At 47.9% G+C, this 12,243-nt stretch overlaps 1 protein-coding gene across 1 annotated transcript; it reads right to left on the bottom strand.

Moving 5' to 3' along the window:
• Positions 1-8,590: 8,590 nt before the first annotated feature.
• Positions 8,591-10,249, bottom strand: POU4F2 (POU class 4 homeobox 2). Its single transcript, XM_090288816.1, has 2 exons — positions 9,965-10,249; positions 8,591-9,532 (listed from the first exon to the last, which is right to left on the bottom strand). Exons 1-2 carry the CDS (start codon positions 10,247-10,249, stop codon positions 8,591-8,593), a joined length of 1,227 nt encoding a protein of 408 aa, XP_090144942.1.
• Between the last annotated feature and the right edge of the window lie 1,994 nt (positions 10,250-12,243).

The following is a 12,243-nucleotide window of genomic DNA, read 5'->3' as shown; positions in this document are numbered from 1 at the left end:
TCTCTTGCACTCAGGAACCTTCCACCCCCTTTGACCAAAATGCACAGAGATGCAGACTGCCACTCAGCAAAGCCCTGGTGACCACTGGGACAGGAGGACTGTCTGGGCCTGTGTGCATTAACCCTCCGGCTCCCGGTGAGCACAGCCACCTTAGAGTCACAAGGGCTCTTGAAGAACACAGACGTTGCCCTGCTACTCTGGCAGAGAGGGTTGGTTTAAGCCTTTCCATCCTGACACACCCATTGGTAACTTGTCCTTTTACATCAGTCCCTTCGATGTAACAGGACTTTCTGGCCTCCTACAAGAATTCCAGAAGCCAGCTGACGGCTTTCAAAAATATTGGATACATACTTTCCATTTCCTTGTCGCCTCACATTGCTCAGGAAAACCCAGAAACTACAAGACAGCACCCCCTCCCCTGCAAAGGGGGTAGAAGCACTCACCAATATACACAAATACGACTTTGCATATGCTCTCAGGGTCCAGAAAATGAGAAGGTTAGGTAAGGGGAAAGAGGAAGGAGGAAATATTATATTTCAGAAATTTTATAACAAAAATTTAAGAACCACGACCCAGACACTATGGGAGGGCAAGGGGGCGCAGGCTTCTGTTAGCTACAGAGAAGTCTGGGGATGGGGGAGGGCGCTCGCTCTCCGCCGAATGACAGCTGGAGTAATGGCCGCAGACCCAGAGTGGGGGTAGAGGTGGGGGCGGCGAGGCTGGGAGTGGGGGGCTGTAATTACCAGCCAGGCGCACTCGACTCGCGACTTTCGAGCGAACGCGTTCTCCTTGCGCCTCCAGCTGCGCGTCCGTCTTGCTGCTCGGCCTCGGGGCATCCCGGAGCCTGAAAGAGGGAGGGAGGGTGTGTGCTAGAGAACTTCCATTCGAGGTTCCTAAAAGGATTCTGAACTAGAATGTCCCCAAGGTCCCAACCTTGCAGGGCTGTGGAGCAAAGGAAGGCTGAGCAGAGACTGCTGCACGGCCAGTAGCCCCCAACCCCTGAGCCCGCATTAGGAACCTGCCATAAAGGTGGGGGAGGGGGACGATGCCGACAGGGGAAGCAGCCGGGGAAACGATGATCCATCAGATCTGGCTGCACAAGACTGAAACGTTTCCACGAGGGTTCAAGGGAAAGCCAGGCCAGGCCCCGGTCCACTCCCACCATCTCCCCTCCTGCCCCACGAAAACGCGAACCCTCAGAAGACGCACAAGCTCCCTTGGGCCCCAGAACCCTGCAGTTAAGTGTGCGCCAAGGAATCCACGCTGGGACGGTCAGGGAAGAGGGACGAAGAGCAGGGGCTAGGTTCCCCACCTCCTCCCGCTGCCTCTCCTCTCCCGCCTCCCTCCCGCAGACTGGAAGCCTCACGTAGACTGGGATTTTTTTTTTTTTTTTCAGAATAATTGATGGGTCCAGTTCTCCTGAGCTTTCCCAGTGAGAGCGCGGCGGACCGCGCTAGAATTTAAATAGACGTGATTAGTAAAATGCAAGGGGGCGACGCGCCCGGGCCTCTCCTTCTCGCGGGTTCCTGGCTGTACGCCCGGCCAGGCGCCTGCTCCCGCAGGCTCTAGGGGCCACGCGGGGCCAGCGCAAGCTCGTCCAGCGCGGGTGGGCGGCTCTGCTCCCCCACCACCACCCAGCCTATAGGCTCCAACCCTCACCCCCTCCCCACCAGCCTCTCGCCAGCCTGCACCCCGACCTGGAGCAGAGGGGAGTTGGGGCTGGCAGGCAACCCAAAGCCGGCGGGTGCAAAGTGGTGGTAAGCCAGAAGGTGGGTGCAAGAATCTGGCGACGCGAAGCTTTAGCCTTGGAAATCGAGGAAAGCCTCTCAGTGATGGCTGTCCCCGGGGCCTGCCTCTCACGCTGTTCCGTTTCGGTACCTCCGCCCTCATCCGTGGTCCCTCTCCTGGCTGCCCAGCCCATGCAGCTACAGCCGCGGGAATCACTGCGCCCTTTCACTTACCCAAAGCGCTAAGAGGGTCCCCTCCACAAAGAAGTGACCTAGGCTGGGGAAAAGCTTTCGCCTTTGCTCTCTCTCACATCCCTATCAAATTGATTTGTTCCTGGAAAGAAGGTTGTGCATTCTTATAACATCTACAGCCAATTAATATTGCATTAACTCTTTAAAAAAAAAAAAAAGCACCAGAATATTGCACCCTATCAAAGCTATCTATTATTCACGGAAATGTAATTGGAGACCTAAGATATGTGTGTTATGGGCCAGTGGAGGAAAACAGAATCGTGACAATATTTCAGAAGGGAAGGGGATCGGAGGGTATCTAATATTTAATTTCAAGTCTGTGGTTTTCTAATTCGAGATTAAAAGCAGTCACGTCTTTGAAGCCAGACAGTTGGTATAAATGTACAGTTAAAATATTCTATTCCATGGTCCCTAGACAGAGCTCTCTGCTCGTCCCAGGCTTCATTAAATTTTTATTATCATCCCAGACTAGAGCAGGGAATGAGCGGAAAGACTGTCCATCTAATTGCAACTGATAAAAAAAAAAAAGCTTTTAGATTCTCCCCCCTCATTTTAATATATTAACAGCAGTTTTCTTCATATGTCCAGTTTTTCCCAGCCCTGTGATACATATAATCAATCACTTGATCACACAGATACATTTTCTACTTTCCAACAGGCACCAGGCTGGGCTATGTTCTTTGCCCTTTGAGAAGGCCTGGGGGGTGGGGGTGCTGCTGGGAGTGAAGGGAGACAGGGTACTACAAGAGGCTGGCTTCAGAAGGTAATGCTATATGGAAAAAAGTGACATCAGTCCTTGAAGCATCTGGTGAAAGATCAACGAGAGACAACATTTGCACTAAGCTGGTTTTTCCTGTGGCAAGATGAAAGCATATTGTTACCTAAACAAAACAAACAGACTATTAGACCAGGCTGCAACTTTTCGACAGCCTTTCCACCATGTGGGATGAAAGCAGAATAATATTTTCATTGTATTTCTTTCTTTCTCACTGCCACCACCCCCCAAATCACACACACACACACACACACACACACACACACACACAAAACCACCTCTCAGAAAACATTTGCTCTTTTTGAGCCTTCATGTACTGCTAATCTGACTGTCACACCAAAGAACTATGGACTATAGATGTGCATTTGTGTGTATGGGTGTGTGTGTATGTTCAGGGAGCCCACCTCAACTAGGGTGCTTTACATTTTTTGAAATTGGTGTAAATAAAGCTTTTCATCTCCAGGCATTGAAAGTACAGAATAAAACCCACAGTTTGCTTTCTGAGCAGCTTCCTGTTATCACATCACCACTTAATTTTATTTCTATTCTCTCAAAGTTAAATAGAAAGACTGGCTCACGAGGGACTTGCCATGTGCCTACAGACTGAGGATGTCAAGCAGAGAGACTCACTGAGCAAAGTTAATTTCAATTCCCGAGGAGGATTTCACATTCCGGCTGGCTCTGACCCACAGTAATTAGCTGAGATAACTAATGATTACTTACTTATTCCTTGTAATTATCTGGATTTAATAATTTGCTGTGTAATTTATTAATTCACTCATAATAGCCTTTCAGTACTGGGAATGGCTCCCTTAAAGGGGCAAAGCAGGAAAAATTTAGTGATTTTTTTTCTCATTGCCACAAATCTGTCTCCTGACAAATGTAGACTTCAGGAGCATTTCTATCATCATAATCACCGGAAATCTTTAACTTTTTCCGCCTTCTGTTGTAGCCCCTCCGTCCAAGGCCAACTGAAATGTTAAGTGAAGTTTTGAGTTCTAATGCGGACGATTTACCTACAGGTAAAAATTGTTTTCACCAAACAATTTAAAAGATTGATTTCTAAACTCACTGTCATGGCTTTCCTAGAAAAATTTGAGCTTCGTTTTTTTAATAGCATGCCTATTAAAATTGAGTAAAAATTTTAACGCCTTTTTTACCATCTCCTCAAGAACTTCCCAATAGATACATCAAAAGTAACTGATTCATTTTAAGTTTGAAATAAAGCATTTTTAGCCCCAAACTCTAATTCCCTTGGCAAAGAAAGGTTCCAGAGTCTGTCCTTTATAGTGAAAAGACTTAGTTATATTGTGTTACTTATTTTAAAAAATATTCTATAGAAACACAAGAGAGTATGTTGCTGACTGTAAATCTTATTTCATTTGCTTTTAGATATTTCCATTTTCCCCAAGCTATGTGTCAATGAAACTTAATCCAATAAAAGAATTGACCCACTGATTTAATATCTAGAAAACTACATTTTCTAGATGTTATAATCCAATTGGTGTAGAGAGTCCTTGGATATGAACCAGGCCTTACATGATTTCTGCTGTTAGTCATTTATTATCCCATTCTGGTTTAGATTTAGATAATCACATTGAACAAAAAGATTGGGTCATTTGCCTTTAGAGAAGTTTAAAAAATAAACTGCATAGTTCTGAATTGTCAAGTTGGAGCTGACTGGGTGTGTTGCTAAGTCAGTACATAAAACATCTCTTTCCAATAAAACAGTAAGTGTGGACTTTGAGGAAATAAAATCAGAAAATGAGTTGTGAATACCAGATCTTTGTCATGATTGATATGACAAAGATCTTCATCCTCAATTTGCTACTTGTCCATTTGAGTGTTTTGAAAGTCAATACCAAATGGACATTTCTCAACAATGTATAAATGATTCATTCTACTCTTACCTTTAGCTTCTTCTCGAAGATCAATCCTCTCCTCTCCAAATCTCTTTGGTTTGTTTGGTATGTCCCTGCAACTCTCACTAATAAAAAAAAACTTTCAGAATATATTTCTTTATAAAACTCTGCTTTTCCCGTAAAACAAACACATTGAAGCAGGCTCAAATGATAACATATTTTCAATATTGTAGGCAAAGAAGGGGCTTTTTTAACCTTGTAATAACAAAGAGAAGATGAATGTAAAATATGTTATAGTTTTAAAAGTCTAGGAACATGGGAGACAAGAAGCACTTGGTGAATGAGGTGGAAAATACAGGCCTTCACTCTCAATTGTTTAAATAAATGGATAGTAGCAGTTATGTTACTTTCCTCACAAAACCTTGGGCAAATATGCATCCAGGCAAGCTATTATATACTTCAAAATGCACTAGAGAGGTTACCTATTTTATTTCTATTCAATATATTTCTCAATTTATACTACTTCCATAGGATTTCTCTCTTTATTTGAAGATGCCATATTTGTAGAAAGAAAGCTAGCACACTTGTCTTCCCCCTAACTGTCTCCCCTCTCTCTTAATGCACATATCTTAGACCTTTAGATAACAGCCACATAGGGAAAAGAGGAGGCATTGTTTATTGAAGATAATTTTTATCCTAGATCAGCAAACCTCACTTGTGACATACTCAATTCATTTAATCCATTTCCCCCACTCTGGGAAAAGTAAGCAAGCAGCAAGTTCTCCAAGTGGCTAGAACTGCATGGTCAAACGTGCTGGAGTAGGGCTGAGTCATCTGGTTACTATCCGTGGTGCTGAAATCAGTACTCAGCATAGTGAAACTGGAGGCTGGCTGTTTGAAAAGACTTTCAGGAAAACTGAATCTAAGAATAGGGGATGAAATGGGGAAAAAAAAAAAAAAGACTTTCGACCTCCAAAATAAAGGAATTAAGCCATCAATATCATTATATCTGAATTCACACTTCTTTCTTTTAAATCCTTACAACTTTCTGTTATCTTAGGCATCTATGCAATGCACCCCATTATTTCCAAATGGACACATGGGTTTTGTTTCTTCAAGTGTCTTCTTATTTCACTTATAGGGAGATAAATCCTTCTACCCATTACCCATCCAACTTTTACAACTCTTTTTGTTACATTTGAAGATCATAATGAGTTTTCCAACAACATTTAACCCCAACTTCAGTCACTGTAACTATTTTCATTGACTCATAGGATATTTCCTAACCTCATTCTCAAAATAAGAAGCATCACCAGACAGTTCCATATTAGAAGGGTCACAGCTCAGGTTAGCAGAATTACCCTTGGGGGATGACCTGGTTCCTTATTCTTGCTGGACCTATAGATTAGTATGATGTTCTCTTCATTAATAATGCAAATATCTAAACCAGAGCTTTCCTGGAAAGCAAACAACAACCTGAGACCCTGCTATGTGGCTCAGTTGTTGTGGAAAGCCTAAAAATTATTAAAATGAGTAAGAAGGTGTCTTTAAACTAGAATGACAAAAGAAAGAGAAAACTCTGTGTATCAAATGGGTAAAATTTGTTTGTGCCAGACCACCATTACACAGACTTCCAGCAACTCTGGTATCTGTGTGAGTCATATAAAGGGGGCAATAATTTGCTCCTTCTCACCATTCAGAATTTGTTTCTCAGCCCACCACACATACTCTACCTATTATCGCAGAATGTGAATTTCCTTAAAGGAAAGAGAGAGAGACTGAGACTGCACTTCCTGCTCTGGCTTTGGGATACTGCTTCCCATGAGTGGTGATGAAACTGAGAACTATGATGGGCCAGTCTCTAGGCCTCGGGCAGTCCTACTCCCCCAAGTAGATCTTGACTCTTGCCACAACCAGTTTCCCAGTGTTCTGAAAACTGACCTGAGTTTCTTACTTTCTTTTACCCATGCAACACCGCTGTGCACAAAGATTCTCTTTGCAGAATTATTGCAAATCCAGGGAAAGGACTCCAAGGGAGGTATTTAGAACAAATATCATGATCTCAGCTGGGCAGAAAAAGCAAAATATCCTGTGGGATGAGCTCGGGCTACGAGGAAGCCATTTAAAACCCTGTTATGTTATATTTTCCTAGAGAAACACCCCCCCCCCCACTAAATCCAAGTCAGACTTTGATAAAAACAACTCCATAGTAAAACATTAAAATGTGTTTCTGCTTTTAAAAAGCCATCAAAATAACTCCAATGTAAATGATTTAAAACATCACATTTAAAAGCTATTTCATTTTAATATCATATTTTAATGAAAAAGCAACATACTTTGCCAATAAAACATTAAAGTCATCTCTTCAATGAAAGACAATCAAACAACACCAAAAATAATACATTACCATAGTAAATAAACCATCTATTAACAAAAACAAGAAACCAGGTCATATACAGAACTCAAGACTTCAGAGAGCCTCAAATGGAACAGCAATACAGCAAAAATTGTAAGAATATATCTATATGTGCATCATTTTGAATGCAATATTTACATTAGATAAGGTACCAGTTACCATGTACCTAAATTTTTTGTTCCAAAAGAATTCTACCAAACAATGTGAATTTACAAGCAGTGCACTGTCTTTCTCATAGTTCAAATTAGCTTTTCATACAAACAGACCTCCAAAAGGAAAAACTGAAGGAATCCTGTAAATGTTAAAATGTAGTCAACAAAGCAATTGAAAACTAGAAGATGGAAATATCTTGGTGAAATTTTAGAATCTGGAAGAACAAACACCAAGTAGCAAATGCACCTAAAGCTAGAAAATGATGCATTATAGTCTTGCTTCCAACTGCTTCACTTCTTCTCTTCCATTAGAGGTGTGTGTGTGTGTGTGTGTGTGTGTGTAAAAGGGTAAGAGCGGGTATGTATCAGGGACAATGTGGGAATCCCCATTAAATATGTAAGGAAGTAAACAATACTTTGGACAGTGAATCAGGTCTACACAATTAAGACATCCATTACTGAGTGTCAACTCACAAATCAGAACACTACCAGTAAAAACAAAGAAAAAAGTCTTCATTTAAAGTGAGAATATACAAATGGGCTGAAAGAAACACAGTGTAAGAGGAAAGCTGTAAGAATTCAGTAAACTCATCAAACATAAACATTTTGTAACTTCACTAGCCATACATTTCCCCCGTTTTTTAACACTAAAGAAGTTTAATTAATTAGAATATGCACAAATTAAGTTGCTAGATAGATAAATTAATAATTTACAGAGGGTTGTCCGGCAATAATCTAATAATAGCTTTTAAGATCAGTGAACACAGCAGGCGAAACTCCTTTCTTAAGCATTAATACTTCAGAGAAGGAAGAAAGGGGTAAGAACCACAATAAAAATATATATATAATATACAGTGTAAATGCAGAAAATCTGCCATCTTCTTTTAAAATTCAAAATACTTTAGAGATGTCTCTATCACATTAAGCATCAACTCTAGTTTAAAGTTTCAGTCCTGAATCAATTTCTATTTCTGAAAAATAGCTGAAAATTGTACTTTTAAACTTGAACAAGGGTCTTTAGGAATAAAAACAAATCTTACTTGATCATTCTGGGGGCCTTTCAAAGGGCTGTCTCGTCTGCCTTCCCGCTAACGGTCAGCTCCAGACTTCCTCTGAAGAAGCAGAGGTGCCTTTTCCGGGGTGGGGTGGGGTTAATAGGGACAACTTTGTTACAACTGGACAAATCCTTTCTTTTGTTTTTCTTTCCTTGGAGAAGTCGGTTCACATTCTCACTGGGGTTGGGGCTCAGTTCCTCGCTCTTTCGCTCTTCAATCCCCGCTTCCCCTGGATTCACATTTACTGGAATTATTTCTGGTCGCCAAAAGTAGAAAGAAAAGAGGAAGGAAAAAGAGGGAGGGACAAGAGGGGATGAGGAGGGGGTTGTTCCCGGAGAGGCCAAAAGTCTCCTAAATGCCCGCGGAATATTTCATTCTTTTCTGTTTCTGCCTCTGGTTGCAGAACCAGACGCGCACCACGTTTTTCTTAAGGTCCAGCTTCTCGGCGATGGCTGCGATCTTCTCCGAGGAAGGCCGAGGCTGGATGGCGAAGTAGGCTTCCAGCGAGCGCTTCTCCGGAGCCGCGATGGACGTGCGCTTGCGCTTCTTCTCCGCGCCGTTGAAGAGCTCGGGCTTGGTGAGCTTCTCGCGGTGGGACTTCTCGGCCTCCTCGAGCCACGCTTGCAAGATGGGTTTGAGCGCGATCATATTGTTGTGAGACAACGTAAGGGACTCAAACCTGCAGATGGTGCTCTGGCTAAGGGAGCCAACGCCGGGAATCTTGAGGTTGGCCAGCGCAGAGCCCACATCGGCCTGGGTCACCCCCAGCTTGATGCGTCGCTGCTTGAAGCGCTCGGCGAACGCCTCCAGGTCCCGGGGGTCGGCGTCCACATCGCTCATGCAGCCCATGTGTGAGGGCAGCCCGTGCGCGTGGGCCATGCTGAGCGCCGCTTGGTGCATGGGGTTCATGGTGGCCATGTGCGGCGCGTGAGCCGGCGTGGATACCACGGCGCCGTCGGGGCCCGCCATGGCACCCAAAGCCAGGCCGGGACTCAGGTGCTCCAGCAGCTCTCCCTCGAGCGCCTGGTGCGGCTGATGGTGGTGGTGGTGGTGGTGATGGTGGTGGTGGTGCGTGCCGGCCAGCGCGGATGGGTGCGAGATGGGCACCGAGGATGAGGAGGCAGCCGACGTGCACGGGATGGTGTTCATGGTGTGGTAGGTGGCGTCCGGCTTGAAGGGGCTGTGGTGGGGCGGGTGGTGGTGGTGACTCTTGCTCTGGGAGACGATGTCCACGGCCGCCAGAGCCTCAGCGCGGGCCAGCAGACTCTCATCCAGCCCGCCGAATATATTGCTCTGCAATTGCAAGTAAAAGGCACACATTACGCTCAGCAGGGAATTGTGCGCGCGCTCTCCGGAAGCCCTGGCCCTTCGCTCCACACGGCTGCCGCGCCTACCACATTCCCAGAACGTTAAAATAATAATAATTAATAGTGCTAATAATAATCCTGAAAATAGCAGGTGAGGAGGAGCCACCCAGAGAAGCCGAGCGTGCACGAGGAGGAGGAAAGTGAGCCTGCGAACAACACAACCCAGCACGCGCACAGGCAACATCCCAGGTCATAAAAGTAATATGAAAGGGAAGACCCGCAGAATACATAAGAGAGGGGGGTGGAAATCGGTTGGAGGTGTGGGGTGATTTGCTGTGCAGACATGAAAAAAACATCAAGCAGATAAAGGGGGCTGTCAAAATGTGCCTTTAAGCGGTGATTATGCAGAAATACGCACCGGTGGGGTTGGAAGACACGCTCTCCGCATCGCCTCGGAGCCCCCGCCGCTGCCGCCGCTGCTACCACTGCTGCTGGAGCTGCTGCTCCGGCCTCCACCGCCCCCGCCCCCGCTGCCGCCGCCGCCAGCATTGCTGGAGCTACTTGGAGAGCTGGCCGCGGGCGCGGCGGGAGCAGAGGAGCCTGGCGAGGCGCTGTGCAGGGCCGAGTACTTGGGCTCCACGTGCAGGCTGCTGCCGTGCGGCATGCTGAACGCCTGCTTGCTGTTCAGGGACATCATCATCATCTTCGCAGCACGCTGGAGCACTTGTCCGAAAGTGCGGGCACTGACCCGGGCTGCCCGGACGCTCTGGAGAAGTGCGGGGCGAGAGGGGCAGCGGGGAAGGGCGGTGCAAAGTTGCTCTCAGCTGCCGCCGCTCCGAGCTCTGCGCGCCTTGCACCGGCTCCTCCGTTGGCTCTGGCGACAGTCTGTGCGGATGCCGGGCTCCGCTTGGCGCTGGCTGCAGACCTGGGCGTCCGAAACTGCCCCCGCGCCTTGAGGCCGCCGAGTTATACTCCCCTCTCCCCGCGCCTGCCCCCGCACCCCACGCCCGCCCGCCCTCCCTCCCGCGCACCTCCACCCTCCCCTGCCAGGAAGCGTGGGTCTCTCTAGCTCGGATTCTAGCGTCGCCCTTTCTCCCGTTTTTGCTTCCTCTTGTCTCGGGCCCTTTCAGCTCTCCTGATACCTGCCTCTTGCTCCCCAGCTGAGCCCTCCACCTCGCCTTCCGGCCCCGCCTGCACTCAGATGCCAACGCCCCTTCCCGGCTCCCCGCAGCCCTCACTTACCTTAGTTCTCCCACTCCACCCACCCCACTGGCCAGGTCTAGACTCCACTCGTGGGGCAGTTCCTACTTGGGAGCCAACCTCCAGCCCCTCCAGCTTCCTTCGCCCCGTCCTCGCTTCGGTGGGGGGAAAAAGAAACAAAAACAAAAAATTCCTAAAGTTGCGGGCCAAGGCAACCTCAGGTGAGCTTTTCCCTAGACTACTAGAAGCACCTCTTACCTGGCTGCCTCCCCGCCTCCTGCTTACCGCTAAGTTCCAATCCTCTGCCCCTACTCGGCCCGCCCCTCCCGACAGCTCAGGTGACCCTGATCCCAGGCTCCTGGCCACAGAGGTGGACTCGGACGCTGACGTCGATCCGGTTTTTCCGAGCGGCTCTGCGCTGCCGTCTGGTGTGCGCAGCGGTTGGTGATCTACTCTGCGCCCCCTCGGCCCGGCGGGTGCCTGGTGCCGAAGAGACAAGGGGTCGACAGGGCTGCAGGGCTTTCTCTCACTCGGTTTCTCGAAGCTCTCAGCGGATTGGACGGCCGCTGAGCCGGCCCGGGTCGCCTATGCGCATGCGACTCCTCCCCCCCTCACCGCCCCCTGTCCCCTTGTACTCCCTCAGCACCGCCACAGACACACACACTCCTCTCCACCCTCTTTTCTCTTCTCCCGGATCTTTCTCCTTCTCCTCCCTGTATCGAGTCCAGTGTGAGTTGGGTCTTGGACAGATCCACAGACATACCCTGCTACTGGATTTATTATTCTTCATTAGCTGCAATCAAAGGAGAAAGGGGCAACTGACCGAAGGAGAGGCAGGGCCAGAGATCACAGAGCGCATGTGCTGCTGAACGCTCCCTCCCCGCCAACACACACACACACATACACACGCCCTGGGGCTGGCACAAGTCCCACTTATCTTCATTCCCACAGCCACTCGGCGCAGAGAGAGCCTATTTTTAGCCAACACTTTGCTCGCACTTTTGTTCCAGTGGGGACCACTTTTCTTAGACGTGGACGCACACAGTTCCAGTTGTAAAAGAAGGAGATAACCTCTCCTACACACACACACACACACACACACACACACACACACGCACACAGAGCCTTCCCTCTCCTCCCTGCTCCGATGTCTTCTAGTTCCCTCAGTGTTAGGGACTGCTGTCACCTTCCCAGAGTGCGGAACGAACGGGGTGCAGGGGAGGCTGAGAAAGCCCCGGGACCAATATGTTGGAGCCTGCGGGTGTCCCCACCGGACTGGGGTAGCTGGGAGCAGGTGCAGGCTCATGGTGCCTGGAGAAGGCGAGCAGGTGCGAGAGCAGGCGGCAGGCCTGAGAGGCGCTGGCGCGCGCTGGAACAAAACAGAGTAGGAAGGAGCGTAGCGAAGGGGGGGCCCTCGAGTGGTCAGCACCCGGAAGCCCCGCGGCAGCAGCACGAAGGGGCCGCTGGTTCACCCCTGACCTTAGCGGGGGCAGACGG

The sequence above is a fragment of the Furipterus horrens genome, unplaced genomic scaffold, assembly GCF_987537825.1.
Source record: "Furipterus horrens unplaced genomic scaffold, mFurHor1.1.pri manual_scaffold_10, whole genome shotgun sequence".
In the NCBI taxonomy this organism is placed as follows: Eukaryota; Metazoa; Chordata; class Mammalia; order Chiroptera; family Furipteridae; genus Furipterus; species Furipterus horrens.
This window is presented reverse-complemented; position numbering and strand designations above follow the sequence as displayed.